A 19801-nucleotide genomic window follows, 5' to 3' on the forward strand; every position below is an offset into this window, starting at 1 on the left:
AACATTAAACTTGTTTCGTTCCAGACTCTCCTATCTCTAGTCTACTCTTTTGGGCTCTAGCCACCCACAGGTCAGAGGCCAATCTAGTCCAGTTGACAAAACCTAAAGCAGTTACAGTTTTCTCTCCTAAGATTGTGGCACTTTAGTTTCCAATCAACAAACCTTAAATTCTGTCTCCCTTCTCATTCCTCATCTCTATTCAGCGATATTTGCCTTATATTTAAAATTATTAATCAGGTTTCAAAAATAATTTAGGGACATGTAAAAATATAAGTGTGGTTGGGAGCTGGGTAAATGATGCTTCTCTCTGGGGGCCTAGAAGTCCTCAGTTGGGGGTAATGCCTTAGTATGCTTTTGGACTCACAATCAAATCTAATATGTGCTACCATAGACAACATATTGGCAAATTAAAATAAAAAAATAAATAAAGTCTGTTTTACAGTCCTTGTTTTTATTTAACTTGAAAAAGCTCTATTTCTGAAGATGGAGCTGTAATTACATGTTAAGCTCTATTTAAATATGGGCTATTTTATATAAAGCCTTAAAACACTGTTGTACCAACTTTGTACACAACTTCTAATGATGGAAAACCAAATGTAAGGTACAAATTGTAGCTTAAAGCTTAATGTTATCTTTCTTTCCAATAATAACCACCCTACTTAATGATTTTGGGTGTCAAAACCCCAACAAATAAGTCTTTAAAATGTGGGACTATATATTCAGCACAATGAAAGAGGAGTTAAATGTGCTAGTATTCCCTGTTCCTATTTTAATGGTAACAAGAATTAATTTTTTGTTCCAACCGCCTCTGAACTATGTCTCAGTTTCCTATTGTACAAGAAGATTTTGTTTTTCAAAACCAAAAAACATGTTGGGGGAACTCTCAATTAAATTCTTTTTCTGGCAGCTCAGTATTTCCTCCCTCTTGAAAGCAAGCTTAACTATCTGTCCTTGGAGCAATAATTGAAAGTAATTCCATTTTTGATGGATCCAAACACAGAGTTCTTTGAAGTTTCCATTCCAAGTTCTCGACTAAAGATTGTGTCTTGATCACTTTCAAATTCAGACTCTGATTTCATCAGACTGGAGTTCTGGTCAATGCTTCGGTGTTTAATTCCTGAGGATGAGGAAACCAAAAAAAAAAAAAAAAAAAAGAATTTAGGGCAGAAATTCTCTATTTTACCCTTAGTTCTCTACACTTTTCTGGGTAAACTAAATATAATACTAAAAGTTATACCAAATAAGTAATAAATGATAAAAAAAATAAATGTGATAACTAAATATTACTATGTAATATTAAAAATAAATGTGATAATATTATTATGTAATATTAATGCTAATATAGCATATTAATATATAATACTGGGTAGGCTAAGTGTCACAGAGGATACTGGGCCTGGAGTTGGGATGAGTTAAATCTGGCATCAGGCACTTAACTAGCTGTGTGTCCTGTGCGAGTCATTTAACCTTGTTTGCCTCAGTTTCATAATGAGCCAGACTCCAGTATCTTTGCCAAGGAAACCCCAAAGAGGGGCATGATGAGATGGACATGAATGAAATAATGGAGCAACAATATATAAAATATTATTTATGTACTTTACTCAGACTTTATGTATTTGTAAAATGAGATAGGACAAGGTGATTTCTAATGTCTTATTAACCTTTAAAATCTTATGAGTCTATGTATACAGAGTTCTTGAGGTAAAATTTTATGTAGAGCAGTAGTTACAATTAAACTTGGATAAATTGGTTATGGGCAAATTATAGAAAGCCTTGCATGCCTGTCAGGGAAGTTTTGGATTTTAGCCTGTGAGCAGCAAGGAGCTATTGAAGATTCAGTGATTAAGTGAATGTTTTAGGAAGATTTATCTGGCCATGGTGGATAAGGGGAAAAAAGTGAAAGTGGAAGAGCCTATATTCAAAGAGACCTGTTAAGAAACTATTATAGTAGCAGAGATATGAGGTGATGAGATTGAATTAGAGTAGTGCTGGTAGGAAAAAAAAATGCAGAAAACATTATGGAGGAAGGATGGACTTGGTGATAAGGTATGGGAGGTCAAAGGAGAAGTCATAAATGACTACTACTCTTGATTAAGAGAATGAATGGATTTTTTAAAGCATTTATTAAACACTGTATATAAAACACTATGCTAAGTGCTATTTATACAATTAGAGAAATCACTTAAATAGGGAAACAGTGTATAAGGAAGGTTCAAAATCAGAATGGTGTTTCTGTTAAAAGCAAAAGGGAAGCTAGTATTCAGAAATGACTTTAGGGAAAGAGGTAAAAAAAAATAGTGTGATATTATACACGAGGAAACGTTTTAAGTATTTGAACAAAGACACTACATAAATCTAAGGTTATCTTTTGCCCTCAGAACTTCGATTATAATTAAATATAACTGCAATAATAAATTCTGCTGTGAATCAAGAATTGGCAGCTTGGAAAAGTCATGATTAACTGTATTGTTATTCTTTGGATGGGAATTCATTCAAGTGCCCTCACAGAATCAGAATTTGCTTATTAAATGCTGATTAAATTAATTCCCAGTAATCAAAAGAAGCCAAAAACAGACTTCCTTTCTGAATCCAAAGCTTTGTCTCTCAAGGCTCGGTCCTAAGACTTCTCCTCTCTATATTTTCTCACTTAATGATCATAGCAGATCCTATGGGTTTAGTGACCACATCCACACAGATGACCCAAAGCTACATATTTAGCCCTAGCCTTTCAAACTCCATTCCCACATCAGCAACTGCATACTTAGGATGTGTCCCAAACCACAACACTTCTTTTTTTTAAATTTTTTTTATTAATTTTTATAATTATAACATTTTTTGACAGTACATATTCATAGGTAATTTTTTTTTTTACAACATTATCCCTTGTACTCCCTTCTGTTCCAAATTTTTCCCCTCCTTCCCTCCACCCCCTCCCCTAGATGGCAGGCATTCCCATACATATTAAATATGTTATAGTATATCCTAGATACAATATATATATGTGCAGAACCGAATTTTGTTGTTGTTGTTGTTGCAAAGGAAGAATTGTATTCGGAAGCTAAAAATAATCTGGGAAGAAAAACAAAACAAAACAAAACAAAACAGTGCTCACAGTTTATACCCATTTCCTAACCACAAAACTTCTAAAACAGAACTCTCAACCTTTACACTAAAGTAATCCCTTTTCTGTTGTAGTAACCACCCATCCTTTTAGTCTCTCAAATTCACAATCCTGGATCTGTAACTAGATCATCTCTCATGTCTACTTTTCTGTCAAGTCTTAGAGATTCTACCTCTACAACAATCTTTTTACATCTGTTAATTCCCCTGCCCCAAAACTCACAGGGTATTATCTTCGTTCAGGCACTTATCACTACTCTTCCCAGACCATGCAATATGTTCCTAATTGGTGTTACTTTGTTCCAGTTTTTCCTTTTTTCCAATTCATCTTCCACCCTACTGCCAAAATCATTTTCTCTTATAATATATAACTTTAACCATGCCATTCTCTTGCTCAAAAATCTTCACTGGTTCCCTATTACCTTTAAAATATGAACCATTGAGTCTGGCATTTCAAATCCTGCATAATTTCACTGCAACTTTTCTAGACTTACATTATTCCCCTTTATATCCTCCATATTCAACTAGATTGACTGACTCGCTTGTTAAATCTCATCTTTGGGTCTTCCCACAGTGTGACACTTAAATCTCTTCACAATCTACTTTTTTAGATATTTTATATTATTCTCTTTTGATATGTTCTACCTAAGCTGGTTTATTAACTATTTAGGGTAGGACTTCTTAAAATTTTTTCCACTGGTGATCTCTTTTTGTCCCAGAAATTTTTACAAGGTCTCAGGTATATAAATGTAGGTGTTTAATAAAAATAGGTATACAAATCAAATATTTATTGATAATAAATCCCAATTTCATGATTCACACATTCAGCTATGTGATTCTATATGAGATCACAACCCACAGTTTAAGAAGTTTTGATTTAGGGAATTTGGGATTCCATCTCTCACCTTCATTTGTTTGCTAAGGCTGTCCCTCATGCCTGGAATGTTCTCCCCTCCTAGAATCTGGCTTTCATCAGCTCAGGTGCCATTTCCTACCAAAGATTTTCTTGACCAAACACTACCTCCCCTTCAATTATTAATGTGCCATTTCTTCAAATTAACTTGTACTTACTTATCTGAGTTTACATGTCCCTCAGTAAAATATAGTTACTTTAAAGGAAAAGACAAATGAAATCCCAATGCTAAACACATTGCTCTGCACTGTTCTATATTTAATAAACATTGAATGGTTTTTAAGGTTAAGTATAGAATGCTTTTAAATAAAAGTAAGCTGCCTGGGTTTAAATGCACTATGGACAAATCACTCTTGGAAAACTCCCTGTTTCTGTATTTACATAAATAATAACTACTGCTGATTTTTGAAGTATATTTGTTCATTCTAAAATATCCATATGATTAATAGGATTTTAGGAACCAATAGGGAGACCTTAGAGTTCATGTTGTATAATTCTCTTATTTTACAGAACAGGAATTTGAGTTTAATGTTATACCCAAAGTGACACAGAAAATGCTAGTCAGAATTTGAACTCAGGGCTTCAGCTTTCCAGTCTAGTCATTTGCTCTAGTATACAAAAGGTATGAGGGGACATGAAGGAAAAAGGCATTCAGAAATAGATTGGAGTGCACCAGAACACTAATTACTTGCACTCAACCATTACAAATCCAGGAAAATTGAGTGTTTTGAATGTTTTGAGCTTTATCTGTTTCTGTGGTTAAGTGTGAATTAGAAATGGTTTTTCTTTTCTTGATTAATTAATTTCTTAATACTTTAATTTTAATTCTTAATCTTAATTTTCTTAATTTCTTAATTTAATTAATTCTTATGATATATTCTGAAATACAATGCAGACCTCCAAAAATATTTTTAGTATGTCTTTCCTAAATAGTCTTGCAGTTCTTCACCAACTCTTAATTAAATTTTGTAAGCTATTGCATTCCTTTACCCCACCAACTTTGTATAACCTTGTATAACCTTCAACTGTCATTCCCTCCAGATGCCCAAAGGGGCATAATCCTGGCTGAAATAAACAATGAGTCATTGATAGAATGGACATCAACTTAGTCTCCTGACAGGGATTTGTTGCTCTCAAATTCACCTGTGACAATTCAGGGACAAATATCTGAATTAAATGTGTTGATAGTATGAAATCATCTTGTTAAATTCTTACCAAATTCAGGTCTTAGCTCCAATTTTTCTTGGTCATCAATATTATCCAGGATGGTATATTTTGTTTTTCTCCTTATTTTCATCAGTTTTTGTCTGAAAAAAAAAAAGCACAAATCAAATTGTCAGGAAAGGTAACTGCTCTAAAGGTTAATAAAAGGTACATAAAAATATGTGGCTATACCATGTGTTAACCTTAAAAATCTAATCCCCATTTTTAAGTAATATCTATCTTACAGTTATCTATGTAATGAAACTGAGCAGGCCTCAGGGGAGGATAGAATTCCAGAGACTTGGACATCAGGGCATACTAACTTTGACTCCCTACATGGCTCTGCTACTTTGTGACTTAAAGGAGCAAGAAATCTAGAAAGTGGAAACAGTAACTATCACCCTGAATAATGTTTTGGGGGGTCACCGGTGTCCAGAACCCCTGATGAGAGGACAGTGAGACAGACTGACCTATGTTGGGGTATACTGCTTGAATTTAGGCTGGAGAAAAAGCCCTGCATTTCCCTTCTGCTTTCCCCCTCTCTCCAGTATGCTCTATTTAAATCTATTGTTGACCTCACGTCTTGGTGGACCATCTTCCGTAGTATATTTAAGGGTTTTCTTTATTTTTGAAACCTGAAAAATGTGATAAAAGCTGTTGACTAACTGAAATAGCTAAACTTTGTTATTGCTTAACTGCATTGTGTAGGGGGTGTATGAGAGAGGAGAGGTGACTTGTGATGTGTCTACTAGAGCAAGAATTCTCACTGAAGGCTCAAAGTCTCTTAGACAATTATTGATTTATTTTTTCACAACTTTCCAGGACACATTCATCAGGGTTTTTTTGGGCTTCAAAACTAGTCAAATTCATGGCAAGAAGCTAACTGGCTAGGTAAGACCTGGAGTCACGCTGCCTGGTTTTAAACAGAGACCTTCTTACAGAGGGGAGCAAAACTGACAAGAGATGGAGATCTGGAGACCAGAATGCCAATGCATTAGAGAATTACTCCAGAATCTTGCTACCTAAGGATGGGGAGACTTTGTAAACAACAAGGGGGAATAATAAAGTGAGGAAAAGAAAGTAGAAATTGGAGAAGGGAGGGAAGGGAAGGAAGAAAGAGAAAGAAGAGGGCAAAAGGAGGAGGAGAAAGGAGAGGGAGGGAAGTGAAAGAGAAAGAGGGAGGGTCAGGTCTCAAAAGTGGAATCACCCATCTCATACAAAGTTGGCTGACAGCAGCTCTGCCTACCTGCTCATTGCCCCAGGAGCAAGCAAACGTTGTAGTTACATGTAGCATGTGAAATCTTACAAAACACTTCCCCCCCCCCCCACAAAGATTCTATGCAGTAGGTACCCACAATAAAAATATCCATTTTATAGATAACAAAACAGAGGCTCTGATAGGTTTAGTCACTTGCCTAAGTTCATAAAACAGTTTTTTCCTGGCTTGAAATCTTAATTCTCTTCTACATGACATGACATCAATCTCTCATAGCAGCTTTACATTCAGATAATACATTTCTAACCTATGTGAAATTGCTTGTCTTTTCAATGAGAAGGGAAAGGAAGAGGGAAGAGGAAAAATTTGGAACTCAAAACTTTGGGGAGAAAATGTTAAAATTATTTTTACATAAAATTGGGAAAAATACTAAATACTTTTTAAAAAGAAATAGCATATACATGGACATAAGCCATGTGAAATAAATGCATAAATGTACCCGATTTTAGAGAAACCACTTAGGAACAAGAGCAGCCACATCACACTAATCAAATGAAATTAACAGGACAAAGGGAATAAGAACTCAGAAAAAGTCATGGATTCGGTGGTCACTACAATTTCAGTGGTGAAAGTGAAGATTGGAAGCTACATTTTAGGGATTTAATAAAGGAATGATGAAGGAAGATTGAATGTGGCTCATGTGCTTGAAAAAATCTGGTCATAGAGAATTAGATGGTAGGTTGAAATGGGATATTTAAGTCAAGCTATCTAAATCAATACATTTTTGGCATAGAAGAGACTTCATAATGTTTTTAGTAAAACAGATAATAACAAAAAAAGAAAAATTGGAAAAAGGAAATAATTAAAGATTTTGGAGGAATGTGATGAAATCAAGGTTAAAATGATAGGAAGTTAAGATTTAGTGAGACTTCCTTTCAAGGAATTCTCTAGATGACTTTCTTCCTTCAACTGACTCAGTAAAATAGGCATGTAAGTTGTACGCAGAGATACAATTCTGGAGCAAAATCTTAGAAGTTTGGAATCAATCAGTAAGCATTTTTAAAGTGCCTACTCTGTGCCATGTACAGTGCTAAGAATACAAAAACTAAAAACAGTTTCTGTCCTAAGAAGCTTACATTCTTATAAGGAAGACAGCTGTATATGTGTAGGTATATTTAAGATACATTCAAATCAATTGCCAGTTGGTAACCTTAAAGAATATGTTTTTGTTTACTGATTATAACCAGAAGACATCAGCTGGTTAAAAGATATAGAGGAGTTACTATGGCACTGCTAAATGAAACAGAGGCAGTAATCATAAGTGATCTCAATTGGTGGGAATATGCCAGAATGAGAGATCAAGTTATTATTATATGAACCCTAGTGCTCTCTTAATCCTAGCACCCTGAGGAAGGGCCATAGCTAGCCAAGCTTGGAAGTCCACATACTAAAGCATGCATGTCTGAATTAGGAGAGTAAGTCCAGACTCTTGCTATCTCTGAGGATGGGGAGACTTGGGAATGTTAGGCAGCAAAGAATGAACCAGTAATTAGGGAGAAAGTGGATGAGTCAGGGAGAAAAAACAGGCTATCACTGAGGGAGGAATTATTGGAGAACACTGAAAGGGATAAGGTCAAGGGTATGGAATGGAAGTTCTGTGAGAGTGAAAGCTATTTAATTTTCATTTTTGTTTGATTTCAGAATCTCTCACAATGCTATTTAAGCAAAGTTTGCTCATTTAGTAACTGATTCTGTTCAAAAGAGAACATTTAGGAATGTTCAATGGTAAAGATAATTAACAGCATTGACTGACTTGACCTAATTATAATAACGACAAAAATAAGTTCTGGGGCAAATGCTATTTTTCTTTTTCAAGTCACAAATCTGGCAAAAGAATAGTATTGAAAATCAAAGAAAACAGAACTGCTCTTAACATCCATCTAAAACCAAAAACAAGCATTATATGTAATAGGGACAAACTAGAGATCTAATAATATTGGGGGTAAAATAAGAATGTTCATTATCACCAGTATGTTTTGCTTTATTTTACATATATATATACACACACATATATATATATATATTGCACAAAATATGAGAATCCAAGAAAGTCAATTAAAAAAATTATTTGAAACATAACTCCAGCAAAGTCATGGGATGTAATGTAATGTAAATTCACTTAAATCATGAACATTGTCAGTGGTATTATGAATCAAACTTGCCAGCAAGAGATAGAGAAATTCCATTTAAAGTAATGATAGAATATTTAGTAAGTCTACCCTACCAAAATACAGGGTGCTATAGAAATGTAATTTTAAAATATTTTGTGAAAATACAAATCTAAATAATTGGAGAGAATTAATCCCTCATGGGTAAGACAAACCAAAACTATCTAACTTAATTTATTATTATTACTGAATTAAACTGTGACAGCAATCTCACAAGATGGGGACGGTGTTCTAAAGGCTGCATGAGAGTTGGTTGTGTCCCAGGGCCAGGTTTCTTCAGAAATCACATGGTTTACAAGGACTGGGACCTTTTCTTTGTGAGACTAAGTTGGGGCCAGCTTTCCATTGAAACTCCCGTAGAAGGTAATTTAGTCATCCTAAAGATGTGATTGGGTTAAGTTTTTTCTCATTTGTGATTTACAATGTGAGGCCATTTGTCCTGGTTAATCAGGGCAAAGATCCAGCCTATAGAGAGCCCAGGATCCTGTATAATTCTCTTCTGTTAACTAGGCCTCTCCTTGCCTAACTGCTTGTGGGGAGGGAGAGGCCCTTTCTCACAAGATTGTAATAAAATTCCTTTCTGCTTCTGCCTTGAGAAATCTCAATTTATTTGATTTATTTGAGCCAGTGGTTTTGTCACACACATTACCAATACCAAACTCCAAAAAGTTACTCTATAGAGTGAAATAATGAAATGCATCTTTAGAAACAAGAGGGGATGCTACAGTAAATTTTTTCTTTGTAGGGAACGTGGGACATCTGGATTCAACAATGACAGAATAAAATGGTCAGCACACTCCAGAAACATTTGAAAAAATGCAGTTGATCAATGATGACTGAACGAACACACAAATACAGGCACACATACATTCATATTCATACATACACACACACACACACACACACACACACACAGCTCCCTCGAAATAGTACATGAGACTCTTTAAAAGTGACAATGTGGTAGATATATATTCTAAAATCCTGATTTAAGACAATTTAAATGTTAACCTATTTGGAAAGATACTGTTTTTTAAACCTCATCATTTTAAATGCATAGATTGTTTTGAATGTTTGATTGGGGTAAGGGTAGAGGAACAGAGCAGGTTGTCTGGTCTCAGTGCCAGTCAATTAGCCAAGTGGCATGCCTGTGGCTTCCAGCTAAATGAGACAGCAGGAGTTAGCTCTGATGTCAAGTCCTGATTACTTATTCCAGAGATATCTGATAGAAATTGGTTTTCATATCTTTTGACTGAGATAAATTCTGTTTCATATTGAAATAAATTTTGTTCCTAAAAATAAATAATGAAATTCATCTGGCTTAAGGTAAAAAGAAACCTCAAGGAAAATCATGAAAGAAAGTGGGAAAGAAGGGGACCTAGTAATTCCAAATCTCAAACTATACTACAAAGTAATAATCATCTAAATAAATACTGGTTTTAAAACAAGAGGCCCCAGTCAGTGAAACAAATTAAGTATAAAACAGACGAAAAAAACCTAGTAGCCTAGTATTTGATAAATTTGTGAGGAATTAAATGAGTGAAGACACAATACATTTGTGGGAATATAACTTTAAACTGAAATTTATATATAAGGGAATTATACCTTAAAGTTTAAACTTTATAATAACAAATAGAGCTATATCTAAACAGTTGCAGATATTTGTCTTCTGTTTCCCACCAACTCTTAATTAGCAGCCATGTAAGCTCAGACGCCCCCAAACAATAGGAGAAAAGGCCAGGTGGGGGTGGGAGCTTCTGTGTCCAGGATATTTAATATTGTGTTTTGCAGTTTTTACTTTGCACTCCTTTTTACTGACAAAAACCTTGTCAGTTGGGATTTGCCCTTTCTCTTGAGATCATAATAAATCCATTTTTGCTTTTTTCTGATTGTTTTTGTGGTCGATACTATCCCACATAAATTGAAAAGTTTCTAAACTTTCCTACATTATCTGAAAAGTGATTTAAAAAATTAACTTGTTAAAGTAAACACTTTGCCCAGTGTTTGCCTTCCAATACTGTAAATTCCCATGTTAATTTTCTTTCTTCTCTCTTCCTCTCCTTCCCTCTCCCTCTCCTTCCCTCTCCCTCTTCTTTTCCCCTTCCTTCTTTTCCCCCTCCCTCTGTTTCCCTTACTCTCCTCTCTCAACAATAGCCTGATGGCCTCAATATACCTCCTCTAAAGTTTAGAAGACTGTATTAAAAAAAAAAAAGAAAGAAAAGAAAAGAAATTAAGTATGAAAATACAATTTTTAAAAATTTATTATTATTTTTTTCTGAGGCATTTGGGGTTAAGTGACTTGCCCAGGGTCACACAGATAGGCAGTATTAAGTGTCTGAGACCACGTTTGAACTCAGGTGCTCCTGACTTCAGGGCTGGTGCTCTATCTACTGCACCACCTAGCTGCCCCCCCCCAAAATACAATTTTAGAAGAGTTATATATGATAGATCTCTGATGGTTATTGAATGAGAATAGAAAGAACTATACTTTTGTTGGCAATGCAAGGAATTAGAAAAACACAAACCATTCATTGGGGACAAAAATTCACGAGTGGAGGGAAATGGCAATATTTAATATATTCTTTCTTGATCACAATGCAAACATATATATATATATACATATATATATATATTCAACAAAGTATATCAAAAAAAAAAAGGACTGAAAATCAACAGGAAACTAAATAATCCTAAATAATTGGTGGATGAAAGATTAAATCATAAAAGTAATAGAAAATGCATTAAAGATAAGAACAATGGGAAAATATAACAAAATTTTGAGGATTTAACCAGTGTAATCCTTAGGACTGAGATTAAAATTGATCTTATATGATTTTTCTAATTGATCTTATTTACAATGAATTGATTTTAGTCTAAATTCTGGTTCTTTTTCTCTGAAAAATGCAGAATTCAGCTAGTCTGTAATGGTTTAAGTTCAGAAATGTAGCTCTCTTGCTGATCTCATTTTTGCCCCATGAAACTGTGCTGCTGGGGAAGAATGTAGCTTGCCAGAAGGGAGTTGGGACTAAGATCTTTCCTCCCCAAGTTGCCCTTCAAAGAGGTTTAGTTTGCTGTCCAGAGAAGTACGGCCTTTATTTCTGGCCTTGCCAGCAGACCCAAACAATGAACATCTCTTAGTCACAGAAGGAAGAGGAGGGTATTTTAATTATCCCCTATCAACTTCCAACCAATCATTCTGTTCCCCTTGCCTCAGCTACATAATGAGCCATACTGCCTTCAACCCCAAGGTGTCACTTCTGTACTCTCCAAAAAAGGGAGTTATCCTTTTGTTTAAGGCCTCTGTCCGAAAACTGAGGCCACCATTAATCCTATTTGAAGGTTACTGCCCCTAGTAATATGTTATCTTGCCCAGAGAAACATGCATCGTTTTATCTTATTTGCAAAATCTCACTCATGACAGTCTTTAAACACTTTCATTAATAAAAGAAAGAATAAATCAACGAATTGCCCAATCCACCAAAAGCAAAGAAACCTAGAAAAACACTTTGTGTGGGGCAGGTGCTAGATCCCCTCTCCAAATTAACCAATCAGAGACATAGAAAGAGAGAGAGAGAGAGAGAGAGAGAGAGAGAGAGAGAGAGAGAGAGAGAGAGAGAGAGAGAGAGAGAGAGAGAGAGAGAGAGAAAGAGAGAGAGACAGAGAGAGAGACAGAGAGACAGAGAGAGACAGAGAGAGAGAGAGAGAGAGAGAGACAGACAGAGACAGAGACAGAGAGAGACAGAGAGAGAGAGAGAAGAGAGAAACAGACAGAGAGAGAAGAGAGAGAGACAGAGAGAGAGAGAGAGGAGAGAGACAGAGAGAGAAGAGAGAGACAGACAGAGAAAAGAGAGAGACAGAGAGAGAGAGAGGAGAGAGACAGAGAGAGAAGAGAGAGACAGACAGAGAGAAAAGAGAGAGACAGAGAGAGAGACAGAGAGAGAGAGAGAGAGAGAGAGAGAGAGAGAGAGAGAGAGAGAGAGAGAGAGAGAGAGAGAGAGAGGAGAGAGACAGAAAGAGAGAGAGAAGAGAAGAGAAGAGAAGAGAAGAGAAGAGAAGAGAAGAGAAGAGAAGAGAAGAGAAGAGAAGAGAAGAGAAGAGAAGACAGGGGAAGAGAAGAGAAGAGAAGAGAGGGAGGGAGGGAGGGAGGGAAAGAGAGAGAGAGAGAGACAGAGAGAGAGAGAGAGAGAGAGAGAGAGAGAGAGAGAGAGAGAAAGATTATTTAGTCCCTGCAGGGAGAGGCCCAAGCATTCCCAGGAGGCATCTCAGCTCCCACCATGCATCTACTTGACAAACTAGAAATAGTAAAGCTATTTAAATGGCAAAAGACCCAAGTCTTTTCACTGGATGGACTAAAAAGGAAATAACCTTTATTTACAATAGTCACTAAGGTTGTCTGCTTCCTGTAGGTCATGTCACCTCCTGTCTCTTCCTGAAGTTGACCTAGGGTCTGACCTTTTGAGACCACTAGGCCTTGAGATCATGTGAATAGGGATTAGTCATCTAGGTCTAAAGTCTGATCTACTCCATCTCATACACTTTTTGAGAAAACTTCACCTGGTCTCACACTAAAGTAGAAATCTTGAAATCAAATAGATTAAAACAATTGAAAAAATTTTTAAAAAGAATAAAATTAGAATTTTTTTAACTAATAAAAGACAAACCAATAGATAATCTAATTAAAAGGAAGAAAAAGGAAAAGCAAATTACCAGTATCAAAAAAATTTTAAAAAATTTTTTTGGCAAGGCAATTGGGAGTGAGTTGCCCAGGTCATATAGCTAGTAACTATTAAGTGTTTGAAGTTGGATTTGATTCCTCCTGACTTCAGGGCTGGTGTTCTATTCATTGCACCAATTAGCTGCCCTAGTATAAATTTTAAAGGAGAATTCATAACAAAAAAAAAAAAAAAAAAAAGAAAAAAAGATGTCATTAGAAATTTTTGCCCAATTACATGCCAATAAATCTAACAACTTAAATGGAATGAATTAATATTTACAAAAATATAAACAGATGAGCAGAACAAGAAATAACTCAAATAGGCTTAATCTTAGAACAAATTACACAAACCACAATTGAACTCCAAAGAGGGGAAAGAAAAACACAGTAACTAACAAACCCAGGACCAGATGAGTTCATAAGCAAATTCTATCATGCTTTCAAAGAACAATTAATTTTTTTTTTGCAAAAATAGCATAAGAAAGGACTCTATCAAATTCTTTGACACCTAAAAAGAAAGTCAAAACAGAAAAAGAAAACTAGATAATTCTCTCTAGAAGACTGACAGAAAAATAAATTAAGTAAAATATTTTAATTTCCAACAGATAATACAGTATGGCCAGGATGTATGTATACCAGTAATTTAGGGTTAGTTGATTAATATTTGTAAACTATGAACAGAAACTGTATGATTACATCAATACATGGAATAAAAGCTTTGGACAAAATACATTTTTCTGTTAAAACATACACACTAGGCGGGGCAGCTAAATGGCACAGTGGATAGAGCCCCAGCCCTTTAGTCAAGAAGACCTGAGTTCAAATCTCACCTCAGACACTTAACACTTTCTAGATGTGTGACTTTGGGCAAATCACTTAACCCCAATTGCCTCAAGAAAAACAAAAACAAAAACATAAACATACACACTAGGAAACAGGAATAAATGAACTTTTCCTTAATATGTTATCGTGTATACCTACGATTAATGTGGATGAACTAAAAACTTTTTCCAGTAAAATAAAGAGTAAAACAAGATTGCCAATTGTCAGCACTACTGTTTTAATGTAATCTTAGTTTTATTTTAAATGCTATCCATAACAATAAAACAAGAAAAAGAAATCGACACAAGAAACTAATTACTGCTTTTTAAAGATACGATGGTATACTTAGACAATTCTACAATCCTAAATTAAAAATTTAACTGAAACAGTAACTTACGCAAAATTGTAAGATATAAAATTTGTTGTCAGTTTTGTTAGTCATGTCTGATTCTTTATGACCCCATTTAGGGTTTTCTTGGCAAAGATACTCAAGTGGTTTGCCATTTCCCTCTTCAGATCATTTTACAGATGATGAAACTAAAGCAAACAGGGCTATCTGACTTGCCTAGGGTTAAACAGCTAACAAGTATCTGTCAGACTCAGATTCCATGCACTGTGACACCTAACTGCCTTAGAGAAAATGTGTTTTGGTAGTCCTTGAATATCTTCTTCATTTCTTTATTTGTTGTCCTGTTTCTTTTTTCTTTTTTTTTCTTTTTGGCCTTAAATACCGTAGGGCTGATTTTATATAGTTAGATCTCTTTCTAAGGTTTCTTTAAAATGGATTTACCTTCCACTGCTCATCCATTCTCTGAAATAATTTTGTTCACAACTTTTCATCATTCTTTGTAAGATTTTATAAATGAAATATATTCTAAATCAGTTTTGCTTTTAGTTTCCATCTTTGATTAGTAAATAAGTTAGATATTTGCTAAATCTTATACACAATGCTTTTCTTAAAAGAGCCCAAGACTACATTCATTTTGGGTTTGTTTTTTTTTTTTGGTTTTTTTGTATGCCATATTATACTGTGGCCTCATAAGGAGCTTTCAGTAGCCCAAAAGCCCCATAAAAAGAAAAACAAATCATTGTCCAGCCACACTTCTCCCATCATTATATTCATGAAGTAGACTTTTAAATTCAAGTCAGACTTCACAGCTATTATTCAATAAAATTTAATTAACAAATTCACTCTAACTTCTAACCCTGCCAAGACCCTTTTGTAACCTGATTCTGTCATTTAGAACATTAGCTATTCTCTATTCTCTATAGCTATGTGTCATTCTCAAACTTGATAAGCAATGCCTTCTATACTTTTGTCTTAATCAATAAAAATCTTTCCTCACTTGTCTCTCAGAATCTCTCTTTCAAGTCTTAATACAGTTTTCACTTTGTTCTTAAAGACCTCCCTGATCTACTCAGCCAAAAATCTTTTTCATTCTTCAAATGTTTCTAAAGTATCTAGATTTCTCCTTCGACTTCATCACATTCTTCCTTGTATTATACTTATTTTTATACATGTTATATCCCTTTCACTCCTGGATAGAACAGAAGCATCTAGAGGGCAGGACTTTATATACCCAATGCCTTTTTACCAAATGCAGACTTAAATTCTTATTAAATTCAATTTATTGGATTGAATAGCATATTTTATCAATCTAGCCATCTATCTAACCAACCACCATTTATCAATCATCTCCTATGATTATGCTAGACATTAAATAATATATAAAATTAAGACAAAATCTCGGCTTTCAATAGAGTATATCTTTATATACACACACATATATAGGTATTTTAACATATTCTAATGTCTATTATAATGATTTGCATACCTGCTTCATTTCCCCTACTAGGTTATAAGCTCCTTGATGGGAAGGACTTTAGGTTTTTCAACTTTTCAGGTCCAGAATTTAGTCCAAAATGGGCACCTAATAAATGCTCAATGAGGTAATGAATGAACAGTAAGAAATTAGGAAGATAGTTCTAGGAAAATAAATATGGTTAATCAATAAACTTAACTGAGACCAGTCATTCATTTCCCAAACATACACACACACACACCAACTGAACTGCCCCATGTGGCTCTTTCCATGTTTGGGGGAATTATGTCTCAAACACATAACGAAACCAAATTAAATGTATGCTAAATAGGAGCAAAGAGCACTTTCATATCATGTTGCATCCTATGGTAAAAACAAAACACTAACTTCATCATTTTCTCATCAACTTGTACAACATAGAGCCGTAGTAGTTTCAGAACAACCCAGATCATGGCAACCTTCTCAGGTGTTTGTGGGATCCAGTTCAGGGAACACGTGACCTGTGGCTGAATGACTGTTCTGATCTTCTTGTACCAGCTTTTCCTTTCAGAAAGTGTGAAAGCCTAGTCATAATCGAAGTCGAGATTATTTAGTGGTAGGATATAGACCGGCACCACACTTGTTGTGCTGCCACTTTTGTAGCAGCATAATTTAAAAAAAAAAAATTTCTTTAAGGTGAAACCCTTCATTTTGGCCACATGTGTCTGGCACAAGCACGTATACTGTCTCTTTGGAAAAAAGCTTAGCACTCTCTGTTTAAGGGCAGTTAGAGACATTCTGTGATGGTTCCCTCTCCTCACAATAGGTATGACAAAGAATTCTGAAATGAGCCTGCAGTCATGACAACCTAAGGAGCTTCCCAGGGACCACTCCCAGGAATAGGACACAAAGTAAAACATTGAGCATAATTTTTCCTTGCCTAGGTGATCTTTCTTCAGAAAAACCTGAAAGGACATACATGAACTAATGCTGAATGAAGTGAGCAGAACCAGGAGAACATTGTACAAAGTAATGGCAACATTGTGTAATGATCAACTATGAAACACTAGTTCTCAGTAATAAATGATTCAAGACATTCCAAAAGATTCATGACAAAAAAATGCTGTCCATATCCAAAGAAAGAATAGAGATGTAGATCAAAGCATACAATTTTTACTTTTTTTGTTATTGTTGTTTCTTCTAGTGTTTTTCTCTTTTGTTCAGATTCTTATTTCATAACATGATTAATGTGGAAATATGTTTAATATTATTGTACATATATATCTTATATCAGATTACTTGCTGTCTTGAGGAGGGGAGAGGGAAGGCAAAGAAATAGAAATCAAAATCTTATAAAAGCAAATGATCAATACTATTTTGCCATGTAATTAGAAAAAAAAATGAAATGCTATTAAGTGGGGGGGGAACTTTACTTTTATTAAAAGGAGTCAAAGTAAATCACGTTTTTATCAAATGCAATATAATCAAAACCTTCAATTCATAATGACATTTAGCATCCTACCTTGAAGAATGTCTTAGCAAAGCCTTAAAAAAGCATCAAGAAGAAATGAGAGGATTGGGAGATAGAGAGAGGAGGAGAGAAGAAAGAAGATAGAAAATAGGTTTAAAAATAGGTTCTTATTCTTTTTTTGTATTATGGACCCATTTAGCAGTCTGGGACTATGGACCTCTTCTTGGAATAGTTTTTTTTTTAAATACACAATGGAAACAATTATATTGAAATAGTTATCAAAATGTTTTAAAAAACTTAAGTTGATGGAGCCTAGGTTAAAACTCACCAATCTAGAATAACATAGCTAGTCTATTCTAAGATATGAAGCCTTTGTAAAGGGGTGCAATTTATTAAAATATCTCAAGGAAGTAGCTTATGAAGTATTTTATATCTCCTTTGTCGAGTGAAGTGATTTATAAATCCCAAGCAAAAGACCATAGGGCTGGGAACAACTCACATTTAATATATCCTTTAATTTACTAAAAATAAATGTGCCAACCAAGTACCTTTTGCAGCAACAGATGCAGAGCCAGGTGAAACCCACCATTAACATAATCAGAGTAAAAGCCAGCAGGGTCACATAGAAAATACTCCATTCTGGAAAACAAGAAAACCAAAATGTTTTTACACCTTACGAAGCCATTTGATGTATGCTATTTCACACTGAATAAATATTTTTAAGGCTCTACAAGCAGAGATTAATGCTGTTAATTCCACCTGCCTGACTAGCACAGGGCCATCAAGGAGATGGCATACAACTCTGAGGAGAACTGAAGGTCAAATAATTAATACTGAAAACTGCTCTCTCCATATGTTAAGGATTCTTGTGCCAAGGAGAACAGAAGACTCCAAAATTGATATGATTCCAGAAGATCTTTGCCTCTGCTGATAGCTTATAAATAAATACATGTATCTCACAGAGAACACTTGTTTGATAACCATAAGAAATTCAAAAGTTACCTTATCTGGAAATATTTAAGGTCCTAAAGAAACTGTTGGATCATTTTGGAGGGTAATTTGAAACAATGCCCAAAAGGCATGGTATTTTCACCTTTTTGCTTGTTTTCTTTCCTGTGTTTTGTTTTTGCTTTTGCCTTTTGGTCTGATTTTTCTTGCACAACATGAAAAATATGGAAATACATTTAAAGAGATTTGCGCATATTTAAGCTATATCAGATTGCTTGTTGTCTTGGGGAAGGGAGTAGCAAGGGAGGGAGGGAGCAAAATTTAGAGTGCAAAGGTTTACAAAATGGATTTTGAAAATTATCTTTACGTGTATTTGGAAAAATTACTATTAAAATAAAAAGAAATTGTTGGATCTAGTTGGCAGGAAAAAATGTGGCCATCATATGTCTGTCTGTGGCATGCATGGTGCACTGAACACTGAGTCAAACAACAGATTAGATTCGCATTCCTTCCATTTCTGGGCACGAAATAAGCTCCAAATATAAAAAAAATTATACAGGGGAACAAAAAAAAGGCCTAAAACACAACCTGCCTGTACTGCACAAGAGATGAATTCAACTCATGGTTTTCTCCACAGTCTGAAGGAATGTAACAACTGAAAATGCTAATTTCTTTCATATCCACTCTAGTCAAGTGATATGCTAATAAATGAATCAACAATAAGCTCTCAAAAAATGCAGATCATACTTTTAGGTTTAATGTACCTTATTAATAAGATTAATAATATATATATGTATAAATATAAATATATATTCTTCCAAACTTTCATATTGTTATCCTTTTCTTGTTCTAAGACTACAGAATGAGATGATAGATTAAGAAACTGGATTCCATAAATATATATATGTATGTATAAATGTATAAAAATACATCACTTTCTTTTGTGAAGACAAACAACAAAGTAATAAAACAGGCCCTGATTTGCATTTTGCTGATTACCAAGGCGTAAATAAATGCTTGCCTGAAAATTAAATTATCAAGTCTGTATTTAGTTTGAGCTGGCTCCAATACTATGCCCATCTATTTATCTGATCCCCAAATTTACTTTCCAAAGTAAAATCATTTTCTTCCTGGAGCACTGGCCAGTTCTGTTAGTGCCAGCTTTATGCCAGCTTTATGCCATGCATGGATGGGTTTGATAGTGTGGACTTCTTATTTTGATCCTAACATAAAATTCAACAGAAATTAGTCTGTCAGGCTGGAATGTTGAGCCAAAACCAGAACAGTGGGCTACCCATAAAATCAAAAAGATTTATTGCATGGAAATAACAGTAACCCGGGATGGGATCTTTTCTACCAAAGTTAAT

At 34.8% G+C, this 19801-nt stretch overlaps 1 protein-coding gene and 1 long non-coding RNA gene across 6 annotated transcripts in view; both read right to left on the reverse strand.

Annotated features, from left to right (window-relative positions):
* Nucleotides 1-432: 432 nt before the first annotated feature.
* Nucleotides 433-19801, reverse strand: part of KIAA0319 (KIAA0319 ortholog) — a 122195-nt gene continuing 102826 nt past the window's right edge. For all 5 annotated transcript variants that reach the window (XM_074272771.1, XM_074272780.1, XM_074272753.1 and 2 more), the window contains 3 exons: nt 18035-18125; nt 5249-5340; nt 433-1117 (listed from right to left, as the gene is read on the reverse strand). In XM_074272771.1, the coding sequence (XP_074128872.1) occupies nt 942-1117; nt 5249-5340; nt 18035-18125 (359 nt within the window). In that variant the 3' untranslated portion in view covers nt 433-941. The remainder of the gene's footprint in view (nt 1118-5248; nt 5341-18034; nt 18126-19801) is intronic.
* Nucleotides 16049-16511, reverse strand: LOC141545642 (uncharacterized). The gene is made up of 2 exons (XR_012483099.1): nt 16424-16511; nt 16049-16144 (listed from the first exon to the last, which is right to left on the reverse strand). It is a non-coding gene; the product is annotated as an uncharacterized LOC141545642 (long non-coding RNA).

Source organism: Sminthopsis crassicaudata, chromosome 1 (genome assembly GCF_048593235.1).
Source record: "Sminthopsis crassicaudata isolate SCR6 chromosome 1, ASM4859323v1, whole genome shotgun sequence".
NCBI lineage: Eukaryota > Metazoa > Chordata > Mammalia > Dasyuromorphia > Dasyuridae > Sminthopsis > Sminthopsis crassicaudata.